This window comes from Dendrobates tinctorius, unplaced genomic scaffold (assembly GCF_039654945.1).
Source record: "Dendrobates tinctorius isolate UK_male_01 unplaced genomic scaffold, ASM3965494v1 ptg000086l, whole genome shotgun sequence".
Classification (NCBI taxonomy): domain Eukaryota; kingdom Metazoa; phylum Chordata; class Amphibia; order Anura; family Dendrobatidae; genus Dendrobates; species Dendrobates tinctorius.
Window position 1 is genome coordinate 70438345 of NW_027361754.1, and position 18495 is coordinate 70456839.

General features: G+C 47.9%; 1 protein-coding gene across 3 annotated transcripts in view; it reads right to left on the reverse strand.

Moving 5' to 3' along the window:
* The window catches only part of VPS13D (vacuolar protein sorting 13 homolog D), a 438357-nt gene that overhangs the window by 188216 nt on the left and 231646 nt on the right, over positions 1-18495 (reverse strand). For all 3 annotated transcript variants that reach the window (XM_073585587.1, XM_073585586.1, XM_073585585.1), the window contains 10 exons: positions 17895-18018; positions 17156-17391; positions 16813-16927; positions 15713-15876; positions 6615-6723; positions 6317-6496; positions 5395-5505; positions 5139-5288; positions 3522-3671; positions 1043-1139 (listed from right to left, as the gene is read on the reverse strand). In XM_073585587.1, the coding sequence (XP_073441688.1) occupies positions 1043-1139; positions 3522-3671; positions 5139-5288; positions 5395-5505; positions 6317-6496; positions 6615-6723; positions 15713-15876; positions 16813-16927; positions 17156-17391; positions 17895-18018 (1436 nt within the window). The remainder of the gene's footprint in view (positions 1-1042; positions 1140-3521; positions 3672-5138; positions 5289-5394; positions 5506-6316; positions 6497-6614; positions 6724-15712; positions 15877-16812; positions 16928-17155; positions 17392-17894; positions 18019-18495) is intronic.

Genomic DNA, 18495 nt, shown 5'->3' on the forward strand with positions numbered 1-18495 from the left:
TCTCACCATCGTCGCCACTCCACCAAGCCATGCAAGCACCTCCTGTTGACACCATAAACTGCCACTCCACCACGCCATGCCAGCCCTCCATGCAGACTCCATAGCTGACTCAAGTCCTCTGGCAGGGCTGCCCAGAACTCTCATTCAGCTCTTTCTTTCACCCAGGCTTCCTTGAAAATGACTAACTCACAATATCACCCACAGTGATTGAACACACCTGACTCTCCTATAGAGCCTCACACCTGATTTATAATTACGTGCATATTAAACAAAAGAAACTAAAGTGCACTACCACTCACCACCACCGGGGCAACTTAGAATGAACAACACCACATGTAATAATTCTAATGGCCACCGGGGGCAATCACACCACTTTGGCACCAAGCCAAAGGAAAAAAAAGTTCACTTTGTCCATTTACTTGTCAGATCAACCTTGGATCATGACACCAACCAGGTGCCTCTGGAACAGCAGGGACCCGGGCGAGGATTGGACTCCACCTGAAATCTGGCAACCAGACACTGAAGGCCTTTAAGTTGCAAGATCGGTCCTTCTGGATCGGATGACAGTTGTCAGCTCCATATTGCCAATTCACTGGTTCTATATCCATCAAGGAGGGACTCACCGCAGGACCGGCTCCTTGGAGATGCTCTAAACAAGTCGTCATTCTGCCTTATCACACTTCTGGTACATCAAATTTAAGAAGCGATTGCTCATTTGCTGCCTATCATAACAGAGATCATAATGGAGATTCTAGGAGCGTTTGCTCTGAGCCCAGGGTAGGAAATATTACTACCATATTCCGACACCAGCGCTCCACTAGTGCACGTCTCTATATGCTCCCTGTGACACCCATTTGGTCTACAGGCTGCTTATTTCAGCTGCATGAGCCTTGTGCGCCCCCTGGTGGAGTTATGCCCTAATTTTGCACAGTGTAAATGCCAAACGATAAACCTTGTTCCCAGCTTCTCCTGTTTACAGAGGTGTACATAACAAAGATCTGGTATGTGTGCAGTTGTTGGAACGGTTCACATTATATCATACCTGTTTCTGATTTTCCAAAGCCAAAATAGCTGAGCAGTTTTAGGAGCAGCTTCTCCTCGATCTGCACCGTGAATCTCTGAGCAGTGATCAGCAGGTGCTATATATATATAAAAAAAAAGTTATTGCTCTGAGTGTTTAATAAGACCAAAAAAGAAGAATGATGCTGTCACTCAGGATTTTGGCATTAAATTATTTTATTCAAGACCATAAAAACGTAAGGATTTTCTACATAAATTGTGACTACAAAGTAAATGCCAATTGTCTGATATCACTATGTGACTGCACACTGCTCCAATTCCCCTGCTTTTCCAGCAGGGGATGGTGTTCATGTGACATGCAATTTACATACTTGCTGTCATGTGGCGACAAGATTCTCCTCTGCTAAACACTGACAAGCAGAGGGGCGTCTAGTTGGCATGAGATTGCATGCAAACGGTCACATGACAGCACACTCGCACAGCGAATAAAGGAGAACCGTGACAGTGTATGCATCGCACATGGTCACCATTCAGCTATCTGCAGTCAAATAGAGTAACTGCAGACTTATCTGCTGCAACTGGACAATCCCTTTAAATTAGAACCTGTAAAAGAGATGTAAGTCCTCAAGGACAGGGTCCTCTCCCCTCTGTACCAGTCTGTCATTGTAAATTTGCTCACTGTTAAGGATATCTATAACTTTGTATGTACCCCCCTTCTCATGTACAGCACCATGGAATTAATGGCGCTATATAAATAAATAATAATAAAAAAGAGAGCTGTCATTTACTATGGTAAGAGAAAGCAGGACTCACAGGCTTTATCTATGAGTGAGCCGGAAAAGCAGGACTCACAGGCTGTCTCTATGAGTGAGACGGAGAAGCGGGCCTCACAGGCTTTCTCACTATGAGTGAGCCGGGGAAGCAGGACTCTCAGGCTTTCTCTATGAGTGAGCCAGGGAAGCAGGACTCACAGGCTCTCTCTATGAGCGAGCCGGGGAAACAGGATTCACAGACTTTTTGAATTAGCCTTGGCAAAGACAGGTTTTATTTACTTAAAATAACTGAATCAGATCAAATAAAATCATATATTCTTGAACTCATTACACAGGTCAACGAAAAAAATTTTTTTTTCTGGTGTCCAAAATATTTTAATGAATTTGGGGTATTTTTGGGGTGCTGATTCTGAATATGTCATCAGTTTTGCCAGATTGGCTCAAGTTTTTGAGATTTTTGGTATCTTATTTATAGCACTTGTTGGTAAATGCGACGCATCATCTCATTAATTTCTTTGGATTAGTACTTGAACTGAGCAGTTCTCAATATAGTTTTGTGTTAATTAGTGTTCTAAAAGTTTGTTCATAGCTTGATTTTTGCACTAACTTTATGTTGTTGTCTGTTTTCCAGTGAAAAGCATGAACTCATCATGAAGAAGTTGTCTTAACGATCCAGACTCATTCTGTTACATTTGTGGTGAATATACACTGCCAAAACATAGAAGAAACATAACAGACTTCGTAAAAAAAGTGTATTTTGCCTATTTTGGGGTTATGCTTGGGGACCAAGACAAGTTTTGGGCACCACACATAGTGTGCAAAGCATGTATCGAATTATTACGAAAATGGAGCAAAGGACAAAGAAAAAGCTTCAAATTTGGTGTTCCAATGGTGTGGAGAGAGCCAAAAAATCATCATGATGACTGTTATTTCTGTGCAGTGCAAGTGCAAGGATTCAATAAGCATAAGAAACGAAAATGGGAGTAACATGGAATCTGCAAGAAGGCCTGTCCCTCATTGTGAAGATGTGCCTGTACCTGTGTTTACCATAAATAACAGTCATCATGATGATTTTTTGGCTCTCTCCACACCATTGGAACACCAAATTTGAAGCTTTTTCTTTGTCCTTTGCTCCATTTTCGTAATAATTCGATACATGCTTTGCACACTATGTGTGGTGCCCAAAACTTGTCTTGGTCCCCAAGCATAACCCCAAAATAGGCAAAATACACTTTTTTTACGAAGTCTGTTATGTTTCTTCTATGTTTTGGCAGTGTATATTCACCACAAATGTAACAGAATGAGTCTGGATCGTTAAGACAACTTCTTCATGATGAGTTCATGCTTTTCACTGGAAAACAGACAACAACATAAAGTTAGTGCAAAAATCAAGCTATGAACAAACTTTTAGAACACTAATTAACACAAAACTATATTGAGAACTGCTCAGTTCAAGTACTAATCCAAAGAAATTAATGAGATGATGCGTCGCATTTACCAACAAGTGCTATAAATAAGATACCAAAAATCTCAAAAACTTGAGCCAATCTGGCAAAACTGATGACATATTCAGAATCAGCACCCCAAAAATACCCTAAATTCGATGAAATATCTTTGGCACCAAAAATGCTGTTGACCAGTGTTATGTGTTGCAATCTCCCCTTTTGTACTATACTGCCTAAGATAAGAGACCTGACAGCGCCAAACTAAAAAAATGTTCCTCCTCACCTTGTACAGGTCAGTTAGTGCGTTCTTGCTCGGCACCTTCACTGCATTGACCTGTATTGCAGGCCCTGACTCCATATCTTCAGTTTCAAAGCTCTTAGGGGTTACAAAAAGCATGGCTGGCTGAGTTGTACCAATCAACTGGTTATCAACCTATGACAAAAAACATAGATAAAAGTTGAATACGTATACAGCAGGTATAAAATGACCAGAGACATTTTAGTCACGAGAAGCCAACAATTATAAGGCAGTCATAGGACTACAGATGAGCGGATCGCGTCGTGCAACACCAGTATACGATCCAGGTCAGTACTGTCTGGCAAGAGACAGAAGCTGCACAAATTTCCTGATCTTCTGAGTTCCCTGGTGCAGAGTTTGATTTGCAAATCTGGCCTGATGTCAACTGTGAGGCGTACAGGGGACGTCTCATCAGCCTGGCTAATCATAAGCTGAGCCTGGGATCTCAGAAAGTTGCACAATTCCTGTCTGGAGAGCACTGACTTGGACTGAGCTGCATGGTGTGGAGCATCCTCTTGGCAGGGCATATACCCTGTCCCCCAGTGCTATTAATGATATTCCTCCTTCAGGATGCATCTCCTGAAAGACACATAATTTGGCCAATTATTCATGCATGCCCAGCAACCAATGACAAGGTGGTCTCACGCTGCGCGAGACCACCTTGTCGTTGGTTGCTGGGCATGCATGAATAATTGGCCAAATTATATGCTAAGCATCTCATTTTTTTCTACTATCTGGAGCAGTATTGCTATTCATATTTCATATATTCCATGTCTACATGCATTAACACATCAGAGACCAACTTCGTTTGTATATTGTATATGGAGGTGGCTGCTCCTAGTATGCACCTATTCAAATTAGCTTGGAAGCGCCAGTCAGTTTTTTGTTATTTATCTCCTGAAATACAATCCTGCCAATACAGAAGAGCATTGGAAAAATGTCCACTTTCGGGCTGTGGTGGGGAATGGGGCCGCACGGATGCCGCATGGAGCCTCTGCATATTACCTGAGGTAATTTTTCTTGTCAGGAATGGTGAGGCAGGGCATGTCCGGCTGAAAAACCTGGCTCCAGAAGGGGGTACTTGGGGGCAACACCCCATGTTCCCGTCTGTTGGTGATGTGGGGATAGCGGACCCATTGAAGGATCTGTCGCCCCTAAGGAGAGCCCAGGCCAAGGTTGAGGTTGCAGGAGGGTATACGGGGAGACGACTCTTCGCGTGCCCGCCTGTTGATGGGTCTGAGAGATCGGGACCTTGAAAGGACCCATCGCCCTTGGCGGTTTATGATTTTGTGGTAAAAAATAATACTAAAAAATGAAATCCGGGTCTGAAGCCAGACCCTAGTGCCTCCTACAGACGCTAAGCAAGAACTGGTTCAGCATAGAGCCAGCAGAGTGTATACGGAGGAGGAGTCAATTTTCTTGTGTATTTGCTTAGTGTCCTCCTAGTGCCAGCAGCATAACACCCATGGTCCCGTGTCCCCCAATGAGGCGAAGGAGAAAACATTTTTCTTTTATAGTTTGTTATTCATCCACAAGCATCTTTTTAGAGTTCAGTTTTTATGTTTCCACCATTTATTGAGACGCAGACTCTCAGTATAGTACCTGAACGTTCTGTATATGGAGCTCCAGCACTTGATTGGAGGCTTGATGCATGTACTGAATATTAATGCCTCCGAAACTTGCAAACACCAGCTCCTCTGGGAGTTTATTGTTCAACGAGATACCAATTCCATCCTGTAATTTTACAACCACCTAAAAAAAAAAAAAAAAAAGAGAGAAACGAACCCAGAAAGAGATGTAGCTGCACAGCACGTACAAGAAAAAAAAAATGCCCGCCACCTACTGACCACACACAAACCTCTAATTCCTGTTCTAGCTCGGGACTCTTGAATTTTTTCATCTCCAATTGTTTAAGGTCATCAATTTCACTTGAAAGACGCTCAGCTCTGCGCTGCTGAAAGTCCGTGATCTGGAAATGGAAAGCTAATGAAAGCTGATGAACAACTCAAACTGTATAGGATTTCCTCTATGTCAGCCACACAGAGTGGGCGGCATAGGAGGTGGTCTCTTTCTTAATATACGGTATATATAAATATATATGCATTAACGCAGGGGTCAGCAACCTTTGGCACACGTGTCACAGCCGTGATGCCAGTCATGTTTGCCTGAAGCAAAGAATTGTGTGGTGCAGAGGCAGCAATCAGCCACGGGGACAACAGGACTATGCTGGTGTTAAAAACCTAACAGTGTGGCTGTCGCTGCATTGCCGCTCATCTATGATTTGCCAATGACCACAAGATTTTGAAGGATGAAGCCATTGGGATTTTAGCTGCCGCTGCAGCCGGTCCGTGTACTCGGATAGCAACTTTTACCAGAAAGGACTACCAGTCACGTATAACACCTGTGTAAGAAGGTGCATAATATCCAAATAAATGGAATAGGAGAATGTCAAGGCACGAATTGAGCCAGTGTGGCAGAGGCTGGGATGGTAAGAGCTCATGTATGAAGGGATGACGTGCCTGGAGCAATGGCTGGCACATTATTATTTTTTTATTAAGCAGCTACATTTAGGGTATAAATATCATTGGTCAGCCCTGGTGGCAAATCCCATTTAGAACGTTATATTTAATCAATAGGTGGGGGGCCTCTGAAATTTCATGTTGTAACCATACTGTGCACAAGTAGATGGCTGGCCCAATATGCAATGTGCAAGTCCCACAGAAGTTTGTGCTCTAGTACCGTCATATTGCATGCCATAGTATTAAATTGCTGACATGTACCTGTAAAACTCTCGTAGGCCCATCTGGGATAACCCTGACGGACAGCACCCCAGACCCCGGCCTCATCTTCTGGTTTATAAACTGCTGCTCTCTGGGGACAGATCCCATATGTTCTAACGTAGCATCTGGTCCGAGCACAACCTCTGCTCCATCGAGTAATCCAGAAACCCCATTTCTTGCCTAAAAACAAGCAGATAAGTATGTCTGCAAATGAACGCGGCCATCAAGGCAGTAATTTATGAATCCGATAAGTACCCAGGGTTGTAGATATCTTACATTTACACATTCACAAACTGACCTGGACGACCAACCCAGGTAAACTGCAGCTTAATTTTCCATCTCGGAAACACCATGTCTGTGTGGTGCTTCGTCGGCGATCTGGCTTCCGCAACATCAGGGGTTCATATCTAAGAATATAATGAAATATACTGCTAAACGTTCACACGGGAAAAGCAGAACGGAGGTCCTGAGTTTGCTTGATACTTTTAAGCAAATTCTCCTGAAACATGGATTTTTGTGATAACTCACCGTAAAATCCTTTTCTCCGAGACGCTCATTGGGGGACACAGATACTGTGGGTGTATGCTTCTGCCGCTAAGAGGCTGACACTAAGTGAAAAAAAAGAGGTTAGCTCCTCCTCCGCCGTATACACCCTCGCTCCTATTGCGGGCGAAAATCAGTTTGGTGCCAAAACAGTAGGAGGACAACAAAATCAACCTCAATACAGGTACAACATGTCTAAAGGAAAACACCACCCATATCAAATAAGTAGACACATTAATTTAAACAAAACAAGAGCCTACTGGCTATCAGGGTGGGTGCTGTGTCCCCCAATGAGCGTCTCGGAGAAAAGGATTTTACGGTGAGTTATCACAAAAATCCATGTTTCTCCTTCGCCTCATTGGGGGACACAGATACTGTGGGACGTCCTAAAGCAGTCCCTGGGTGGGAGATTGACTCACCGATCCAAGCTACATGCACCTCTTGTTTAAAGGTGCGCCACTGCTGCTTGGAGAATCCTTCTACCCAGGCTCGCATCCGCCGAGGCCTGAGCATGGATATTATAATGTTTGGCAAATGTGTGCAGGCTGGACCAGGTTGCCGCCTTGCAAACCTGTTCCGTCGAAGCCTGGTGCCGAAGCGCCCAAGAGGCGCCCACTGCCCGAGTAGAGTGCGCTCCGATCCCTGCTGGAATCGGCGTGCCTCTAATGCGGGTAGGACTCCTGAATAGTCAAACTAATCCATCTGGCTATGGTCGACTTTGAGGCAGCGAGTTCCTTCCTGCGCCCTTCGGGGAGCACGAACAGCGTGTCCGTCTGACGAGAGGGTGCCATCCTCGACACGTACCTCCGGAGGGCTCTTACTAGGTCTAACGTGTGAAGAGCCTTTTCCACACGGTGCACCGGTGCTGGACAAAATGAAGGCAAGATAACATCTTCATTAATGTGAAAAGAGGACACGACTTTCGGCAGAAAAGGAGGGACTGGTCTGAGCACCACCTTATCCTTACGGAAAGTGAGGAACGGGGCTTGGCAGGATAGAGCTGCCAGTTCTGAAACCCGCCTGATAGAAGTGATGGCCACTAGGAACACCACTTTCCAGGAATGGTTCCTCAAGGAGATATCCTGAAGCGGTTCAAATGGAGCTTCCTGCAGAACACTTAGGACCAGGTTAAGGTCCCAAGCGTCCATAGGTACCTTATAGGGAGGTATCAAGTGGGATAGTCCCTGGATGAATGTCTTCACCTGCAGATTTGTAGCAATTCTGTGCTGGAACAGGACGGATAAGGCCGATATTTGTCTCCTGAGGGAACTTGGGGCTAAGCCCGAGTCTAGGCCCGACTGGAGAAAAGTCAAGATGTTGGGGATAGAGAATCTCAGCGGAGAAAGACTGCGGCCTCGACACCAAGCAAAGAACACCTTCCAGGTCTGGTGGTAAATTCGTGCTGAAGCAGGCTTCCGGGCGCCAATCATTGTAGCGACCACCTTGCTCCCGAACCCTGCCTGGGTTAGAATCCAAGATTCAACGGCCATGCCGTCAAACACGGGGCCCCTGAGTTTGGGAGGCAAATCGGCCCTTGAGAAAGTAGATCTGGGCGCTCTGGCAGGCGCCAAGGAACGTCGGCGAGCAGCTGCATTAGATCTGTGTACCACGCTCGATGGGGCCAGTCTGGGGGCAAGCAGAATCGCCGGAACCTCTTCCATCTTGATCTTCTTGATAACCCTCGGAAGTAGTGGCAGCGGGGGAAATAGATATGGGAGGCGAAACTGGTTCCATGGCAGAACCAACGCGTCCACAGCGATTGCCTGCGGGTCCCTGGCCCGAGCGACTTATGTGGGCACCTTGGCGTTCACTCTGGACGCCATCAGGTCCACATCCAGAGTTCCCCACAGCTGACAAATCTGCTGGAAGACTTCGGGATGTAGAGACCACTCTCCGGAAGCAAGACCCCGCCGGCTGAGAAAGTCTGCCGCCCAATTTTCCACGCCCGGGATGTGGACAGCCGAAATCACTGAGTGGTTTGCTTCGGCCCACTGCAGAACGTGCCCCACCTCGCGCATGGTTGCTCTGCTGCGGGTGCCCCCTTGGTGATTTATGTAAGCCACCGCCGTGGCGTTGTCCGACTGAATCCGGACGGGACGGCCTGCTAGAAAGTGATGAAACTTTTGCAGAGCCAGCCGAATTGCTCGTATCTCCAATAAGTTGATCGGGAGGCGTGCCTCCTGTGGCGACCACCGTCCCTGGGTCGTGTGGTGGCGAAACACCGCTCCCCAGCCGAGGAGACTGGCATCGGTTGTCATCACCAACCAATGGTGGTCAGAGAGGAACTGGTTAACCACCATCCGAGCGACTGCCTGACTTGAAAGGACAGTCGGCACTGCCGATCGAGCGTGAAGGGATTCTTGTCCCAAACTGACAAAAGGGCGTGCTGCAGGGGGCGAAGATGGAACTGGGCGAACGGTACCGCTTCCATTGCTGCCACGATTTTCCCTAGACTCCTCATCCTGGATCGGATGGTATGAGGGACTGGTTGCCGAAGTGTCCGGACTCCCTGCCGGAGCACTCGCCCCTTTTCCTGAGGGAGAATTACCAACCCTCAGCGAATGTCGAGAATCATTCCTAGGAAAGAGATCTTTTGAGCTGGCACAAGGGAGGACTTCTTCGCATTGACCAACCACCCTAAGCGGGCAAGAGTATCTAGCGTGATGTTGACATTTTCCTCGCATGCCCGTATTGAAGGGCCTTTGACCAAGAGGTCGTCCAGATAAGGCAAGACGACTATGCCTTGAGAATGCAGTATGGCCATGACAACTGCCATAACCTTTGTGAACTCTCTGGGGGCCGTGGCTAGCCCGAAGGGTAGTGCTACGAACTGAAAATGTAGATCGCTGAAGCGTAGAAACCTCTGATGAAGAGGAAAAATGGGAATATGCAGATATGCTTCCTGGATATCTATTGAGGCCAAGTATTCTCCCTGCTCCATGGCCGATATGACTGACCGGAGAGACTCCATCCGGAAATGTCTGATCCTGATGAATTTGTTCAGAGGCTTCAGGTCCAAAACAGGCCTGACAGACCCGTTCTTTTTGGGAACTGCAAAAAGGTTGGAGTAGAACCTCTGATTTTTTTTGTGTTCCGGCACTGGAACAATGACTCCGTTGTGCTGGAGCGATTTGATGGCTCCCAATAGAGCCCTTGCCTGGGCATCCACTCTGGGAAGCCGGGAAAGAAAAAACCGTCTTGGTGGGTATCTGGCAAATTCTATTTTGTAACCTGAGGCCACCAATTCCTTTAGCCATGCGTCGTGAGCGACATTGGCTCAGACGTGGAAAAACCAGAGTAGACGGCCGCCCACCTTGCTGGTGTCGTCTGGTAAAGGCCTCGAGTCATTTGGCCTACGATCTTCCCCTCGATCTGGGCTGCTGAGTATGCAATCTCCCCAATGGGTTGGCTCTATATGAGACCTGCTGCTCCCTATCCTGGTTGGGGCGGCCTGAGGCGGCGGCGGAATTGGCCGCTGTAATCCACCTGGTGTTTCGAAAGGCCCAAAAACGTGCCTGAAATTGGTGACGAAAAAGCGGTTTGACCCTTTGTTAAGGGAGAAACCCGCTCCTTCCTCCTGTGGAGTCGGAGATAAGTTGATCCAACTTCTCCCCAAATTGGCGGCCGCACTGATAAGGCAGGGAAGTCAAGGACTTCTTAGAAGAAGAATCGGCTCGCCATGTCCTTAACTATAGGGGTCTTCTGATCGAAATTGCATTAGCGGCAGCAAGTGCCGAGCAATTGGCCGCATCCAAAGACGCATTGATTAGTCTCCGGCCATCACCATCTGACCTGCGACCTCAGAAATCTCTGCAGGTAATCCTGCTCCTGCGCAACCTTGTTTAATGTTTCTGACCATGATATCCTAGCCTTGGCTACCCAAGTTGCTGCGAACGAGGGAGCGAGTGCTGACCCTGACGCCTCATATACTGAGCGAGCTAAGCTCCCTATAAGGCGATCCGTGGGATCCTTAATCGAGGAAACACTAGGGACGGATAGCAGGGTCTTAGTGGCTAGGCGCGAAACCGGAGGATCCACCATCAGGGATTCCATCCATCTTTTACGGAGGTCCGGAGCAAACAGATACCTTGTTTCGAGTGCCTTTTGACCCGAGAAACGCCTGTCTGGGTGTCCTCAAACTCCGGGTGAGAGGAAAAAATTCTGTGCGGGCGCTTCACTCGCTTAAATGCCACTTTATGCCCAGTAGCCACTGCAGGATCATCCTAAATCCCTAGGGTCTGATTGACAGCTTCTATGAGGCTGTCCACTGTTTCACGTGATCCTGGAGTGTCCAGGTCAAAGGGCTCGTCTGGGTCGCAATCTGAGGTCTGCTCGCTATCAACCACTGGTGACGGGGAGCGAGAAGCAGAGCTTACGGATGCCAAGGCACAGGATGGACTGGGCGACACCGTGTGCATTCGTTTCCTCTGGGTCTGCCTGGAGTGAGAGCGGCCCCTGCAGGCCGGAAGCTTTTGTGAGGTGGAGGTTCCCTCTAAGGCCGGCGAGCCATCGCCCTGCCCCCATCTGGGGCCTGAAGGGACTCTATTGCTCTCGTAATCGACGCCATGGACTGTGACAATGATCGGGCCCACTCCGGGGGCACCTCGTTTTCCCTGTAGCGTGGCTTCCCGGGCAGCACTTACCCCAGTCCTGCGCCCCCCCCGTCCTGGCTGCTTTCTTCAAATCGCGCGCCACCAGCAGTGGGAGTGAGCCAGCATGTAAAACCGCTCTAGGGGCTGTGCTTCCGTTCTGCGGCCTAGCTGCGCTCCGAAGCCGGGGCCCAAATTTCTTCGCCGCCGCCCAGTGCGGGGCGGGCCGCCGGAAGTGACGCGCGGCTCCAGGGGCGGGACTTCCAGCTGCAGCCTAGCTCCGGCTGCAGCCTCAATTTTTCCCCTATCCGACCGGGGAGGACGCGGTACACAAAAAACATGGTGCCACTAACTGCGCGGCGCCGCCTGACGGATCCAGCCACCCTCAGCCTTGCATGGCCGGTGGCTTCCGCCGGCTGGGGGCTCCAGCCCTGAGATCTTCGCAGGAGCCCTCCCAGACCCTCTCCTCACCGATGATCTTCTTCAGCCTGAGCGCAGGTATGTGAGGGGGCCTTGATAAAATAGGACGGTGCAGGCACACTAGCTCCATCTAACCCCTTCAGGGGGTGAGGAGAGGGACCGTCCGCCACCTTACAGCACCGCAGTCTAAGCATTGGTGGAGCAGTGGGGGCCACACGGACTAGTCTTGTGCCTCTGTACAGCCCATGGTTTCAATACCTAGGGGTGGTCAGAGCTAAGTCCGGCATTGTGTCCCACGACGCGGGAGAGGATACGTGGAGGGACACTCGCACGTGCTCGCCCGTTGATGGTTTGGGGAAATCAGACCCTTTCAATAGGGTCCGTTGCCCCGTCACATCTTCATGGAAAAAGACAAAAAAAGTCTGGAGAAAAACCAGACGTGTGCCTCCATGGACACTAAGCAAAGAAATGATTTCGGCCCGCAATAGGGGCGAGGGTGTATACGGCTGAGGAGGAGCTAACCTCTTTTTTTCACTTAGTGTCAGCCTCCTAACGGCAGAAGCATACACCCACAGTATCTGTGTCCCCCAATGAGGCGAAGGAGAAAAACAGTATATATTTTGTGAACAGTATGGCAGAACTGAGGTAAGCACATATGATTTTCAGTATGTCCTATAGCGTGACCTAGCAATATCCACACGTGGCACTTCCATGTTAAATTTTATACTACAGTTTAATAACATAGTGACAAGTCATTAAAGGTTTTTTACCAAATGTTAAGTTATCCCTTATTGATAGAATAGGGTAGACCTGGGTAAAGTGCAGCCTTCAAGCCATATCTGAGCCTTTTGGTGGTTTCCGTCTAGCCCAAAGACCAGGATAGCCGAAGGGCTGAAACCCGTGGCACACTTGCAGCATCATGGGGCCGCCCTCCAGCACCCGGTGTCCCAATTTCGCTGGATGCTGGTAATGCTGAATTGTGTCGTGGAGCAGGGAGCTGCCGACTCCTTTTTCCGCCATTCAGCCTGTGAGACTCAGACAGCAGACGTGTCTGCTGTGCAGACCAACAGTGCACAAAAAAATTGGAAGAGAGCACCAGGAAAATGGGAGCAAGATGAGTACGTTGGTTTTTTTTCCCTGATTGTCAACCACTTGTGAGGTAAATGTGTGGGCGGCTGTGGAGGGCTTTGTGTGGGGAATCATACTGTGTATAGGGGGCTGTGATAACCAACAGAGCATCTGGGGGTGGCTATGGAGGCCATCAAACTGTATGGAGGGCTGTGTGTGTGAGGAATCATACTGTGTATAGGCGGGCTGTGGGGATCATCACCGCATGTGGGGGGCTGTATTGGCCATCATACTGTTTGGATGGCTGCGTGTGGAGAATCAAAATGTGTATAGGGGAGTTGTGAGGACCATCATAGCATGTGGGGGTGTGTGGTGGCCTTCATACTGTTTAGAGAGCTGTGTGTGGGGAATCATACTATGTAAAGGGCTCTGTGAGGACCACCATTGCATATGGGGGGGCTGTTGTGGCCATAATATTGTATGGAGGGCTGTTTATGAGGAGCAGGGGGTTGGACCAGATGGCCCAGGAGGTCCCTTCCAACTCTACGATTCTATGATATTGTGTATAGGGGAGCTGTGAGGACCACCATTGCATATGGGGGGCTGTGGTGGCCATAATATTGTATGGAAGGCTGTGTGTGAGGAATCATACTGTGTATAGGGGGGCTGTGAGGACCATCATAATATGTGTGGGGGGCTGTGGTGTCCATCATACTGAATCGAGGGCTGTGTGTGAGGAATCATAATGTGTATAGAGGGGCCGTGAGGACCATCATAGTATGTGTGGGGGGCTGTGGTGGCCATCATACTGTATCGAGGGCTGTGTGTGAGGAATCATACTGTGTATAGAGGGGCCGTGAGGACCATCATAGTATGTGTGGGGGGCTGTGGTGGCCATCATACTGTATCGAGGGCTGTGTGTGAGGAATCATACTGTGTATAGGGGGGCTGTGAGGACCATCATAGTATGTGTGGGGGGCTGTGGTGGCCATCATACTGTATGGAGGGCTGTGTGTGAGGAATCATACTGTGTATAGGGGGGACGTGAGGACCATCATAATATGTGTGGGGGGCTGTGGTGGCCATCATACTGTATCGAGGGCTGTGTGTGAGGAATCATACTGTGTATAGAGGGGCCGTGAGGACCATCATAGTATGTGTGGGGGGCTGTGGTGGCCATCATACTGTATCGAGGGCTGTGTGTGAGGAATCATACTGTGTATAGAGGGGCCGTGAGGACCATCATAGGATGTGTGGGGGGCTGTGGTGGCCATCATACTGTATCGAGGGCTGTGTGTGAGGAATCATACTGTGTATAGAGGGGCCGTGAGGACCATCATAGTATGTGTGGGGGGCTGTGGTGGCCATCATACTGTATCGAGGGCTGTGTGTGACGAATCATACTGTGTATAGGGGGGCTGTGAGGACCATCATAGTATGTGTGGGGGGCTGTGGTGGCCATCATACTGTATGGAGGGCTGTGTGTGAGGAATCATACTGTGTATAGGGGGGACGTGAGGACCATCATAATATGTGTGGGGGGCTGTGGTGGCCATCATACTGTATCGAGGGCTGTGTGTGAGGAATCATACTGTGTATAGAGGGGCCGTGAGGACCATCATAGTATGTGTGGGGGGCTGTGGTGGCCATCATACTGTATCGAGGGCTGTGTGTGAGGAATCATACTGTGTATAGAGGGGCCGTGAGGATCATCATAGTATGTGTGGGGGGCTGTGGTGGCCATCATACTGTATCGAGGGCTGTGTGTGAGGAATCATACTGTGTATAGAGGGGCCGTGAGGACCATCATAATATGTGTGGGGGGCTGTGGTGGCCATCATACTGTATCGAGGGCTGTGTGTGAGGAATCATACTGTGTATAGAGGGGCCGTGAGGACCATCATAGTATGTGTGGGGGGCTGTGGTGGCCATCATACTGTATCGAGGGCTGTGTGTGAGGAATCATACTGTGTATAGAGGGGCCGTGAGGACCATCATAGTATGTGTGGGGGGCTGTGGTGGCCATCATACTGTATCGAGGGCTGTGTGTGAGGAATCATACTGTGTATAGGGGGGCCGTGAGGATCATCATAGTATGGGGGGCTGTGGTGGCCATCATAATGTATAGAGGGCTGTGTGTGGGGAATCATACTGTGTATAAGGGGGCTGTGAGGACCACCATTGCATATGGGGGGCTGTGGTGGCCATAATATTGTATGGAGGGCTGTATGTGGGGAATTATGCTGTATATAGGGAGCTGTGAGGACCATCATAGTATGTGTGGGGGGCTGTGGTGGCCATCATACTGTATGGAGGGCTGTGTGTGGGGAATCATACTGTGTATAGGGGGCTGTGAGGACCCTTATACTATGTGTGGAGAGCTGTGTGGATCATTATACCATGTGTGTGGGGCACAACCTCACTTTCAGTCAGACAGGGCACTTCAGAAGCTGGTCCTTTGGATTCCACAGTGATCAATAAGTTATCCCCTATTCTATCAATAAGGGATAACGTACTTACTTGGTAAAACCCCTTTAGAAGACTTATCAGTATATTTTCAGTCTGCAGTATCAAACCCACCATCAGTGATCATGGCACAAGCCCTTTAAGCTTTTGTCACTCTTTGTATAACTTACGTAGACTGGAATGAACAGAGCCATGCATATGGATGGCCATCATTTCACTAGTAGATGGATGGAGAGGCTGTGTCAGAGGATGCATGGGGTCCCTGATGTACGATCGTGTCTGTCAGACATTGTAGACTAAGATACTGTACCGGTTGTCTGTAACAGCTGCCAGTCCAGCGATATCCAGCACCAAGGAGGACTCGTGCGATCGTGTAGTGGACAGCTTGTTTGGGTTATGGGGAGGTGAAGATCCTTCATGACAGAGCATACCGCTGCCCGTCATTCTCCAAAGCTGCGACCTCTTACCCGGCTCCTGACCATAGAAACACACCAATCACATTTCCATCAAGCACTTGTTCTTGACATTTGGACGCACGCCCTGTGCATTATTCTGCACATTTGTGGGAACTGGAATCATGACCTGGATGAGTCCATCTAGTGCACATTCACACCACAAAGTCATATGAATAGAACAATACTTTAAAAAATAAAACTTTTGTCCTTTTTTATACATCCTCAGAAATACGCAACAGTGGGAGGAAAAAGCCACAATTATTCAATGTCTGTGTAAAACAGCTGTGTAATAGTAACATATATAGTCTTCCCCTGCCATGTCATCAGTTTCCCAGGTGTTAGGAGACAGACTCTCAAATTAAAGGGTTGTCCAAAATAGATATCCCCTTTAAGTGTGAACCTGCCTGATATTGCAGCAAATGGCTAAAAGCCAATTACCAGAAGCAAAAAGTAAAAAGGACAATACTTGGGACAATCATTTTAGTGGGTGAAGTTACATCTAGGTCAATGGTAATTAGATCACTATAACAGATTCCCTTAAAGACGGCCTGTCAATTGTCAAATGTATTTTTTTTTTTACTTGAATGAATGCCGCAGCTTTCCTGAATCCAGCGTTGTGTTTTTTATGTTACTGCTACTCTCCATTCCTGAGATATGGCCCCTTCTTCCATGTTTATACATCTAAGTCTTGTTAGGCAACTGGGCGGTCCTCTAAGGGGGAGATAATTTATGGTGCAACACCCAGTTGGATAAAAAGGACTACATTTGTATACAAAAATTACTGGGCCGTATCTCAGTAATGGAGAGGCGCAGGACCAAAAGAAAAACATTGCTGAACTCAGGAGAACAGCAGCATTTATACCACGTAAAAAATAAATACATAGATACGTTGTTTTTTTTTGTTTGTTTTTTTCATAACCATTATACAAGAAAAGTCAATTTTAGCTCCCCATACCTTCTTCTTCAGTAACACTCGGAGGGTTTTGGGCTGGACATCCAGGACCAGTTCTGCATAGATCACATTCTTTGACTGCGCGACAGGTAGAACATTTCCTTTTTGCAAGCTGAAACTGAAACACAAAAAAGAAATAAACGAGAAATGTATGTCCTGGGTGCCAGAACACACGATAAACTGGCAATCCCTGCATGTGTTGTGGCTGTCGAACAACCGCCAGACATGCAGCTGCAGGGACACAAACATAATATTCGCGCACACCGAAGACACTCGGTTAGCACCCGAGCATGCTCAGATAACACCTTATCCCAGCATGTTCGCTCATCACTACAAATAATCTTACCCTGAAAATGTGTAGGTGGCAGCAATATAAATGAAATTTTCATAGTAAAGCTGCTTGCTGTCCTGGAAGTCATTCATGTTGCAGACAATCTCTGAAGAGCCAGCTCCTTTCACAGTCAGTGTTATATAGGATGGCAGAATAGGCTCGTCCCAGGCGTAATCCAGAGAGCAGGAGGCCTTTACTTCGGTCCGCAGTCGAGGCTCGGCGACGCCATGCTGGATGAACATAATCGGCACCTGCAAATTGCAAAGTATTGCACTGGTAACATGAATCAGGATGTGACACGAATGCGGTCTACAGGCTGCCAGACAGCAGCTCGCATCCGCAGATCCCTCAAGATCAAACACAGCAATTCAGACGATTGCTAGATCCTATGAGATTACTGTGTTTTCAATTGCCGGATACAGTGGTTTCCATCCTGGGGGTCTTTAGTGCTATAAAGCTACAACTCCCCATCTTTTTGGGGTTGTAGGTATGCAGTAGATAACAACATAAACAAAATGTATAAACCATAAATCAGCAGTGGGAGAAGAAGAGAACGCAATCAACACAAGTAAATATAGAAGTCACGTAGAAGTGGTCATGGGACAATTGCCAAAATTGCGGGATCCTGACAGTGCGCACGTTACATGCAGCCAGGATTCCCCGTATTCTCCCTCTCTAGTTTTATACCAGGCCGGAAAAACTGTGGGATATTGGGAAATTTCTCCCATTTATTATAAGACAATATCAGATTTACCTTAGAGAAATTATCCACTCGAAATGGAGGAGGCAGCTGATCCGTGTCACTGAATGAAACGCGGTATGTGGCGCCTTGCAATGTAACTTCCACCCTTAAAAAGTAACACTTTCCAAACGTATCCCTAGGAAAGAAAATTAGGAAAACCCAAGATAATAACTGAAGTATATTGATATAGACTTTGTGCTCTCAATACTCTGCAAGTGAAGGTAGTGAATGAAAGACGGAATACTGCCAATAAGACATTATGCAAACTCATGAGTGTCACATATGTGTCACTATATAACCTCTGGAGCGACGTACGTGTGACTATATAACCTCTGGGTGTAACTATATAACCTCTGGGTGTGACATACGTGTGACTACAGAACCTCTGGGTGTGACATACGTGTCACTATATAACCTCTGGGTGTGACTACAGAACCTCTGGGTGTGACGTACGTGTGACTAAATGAATTCAAGTCTCCAGGTCCAGATGAATTACACCCCAGAGTACTGAAGGAGATAGCAGAAGAAATTTTTAAACCCCTCTCCATAATCTTTGAAAATTCTTGGAGAACAGGAGAAGTCCCAGAAGACTGGAGAAGAGCAAATGTTGTTC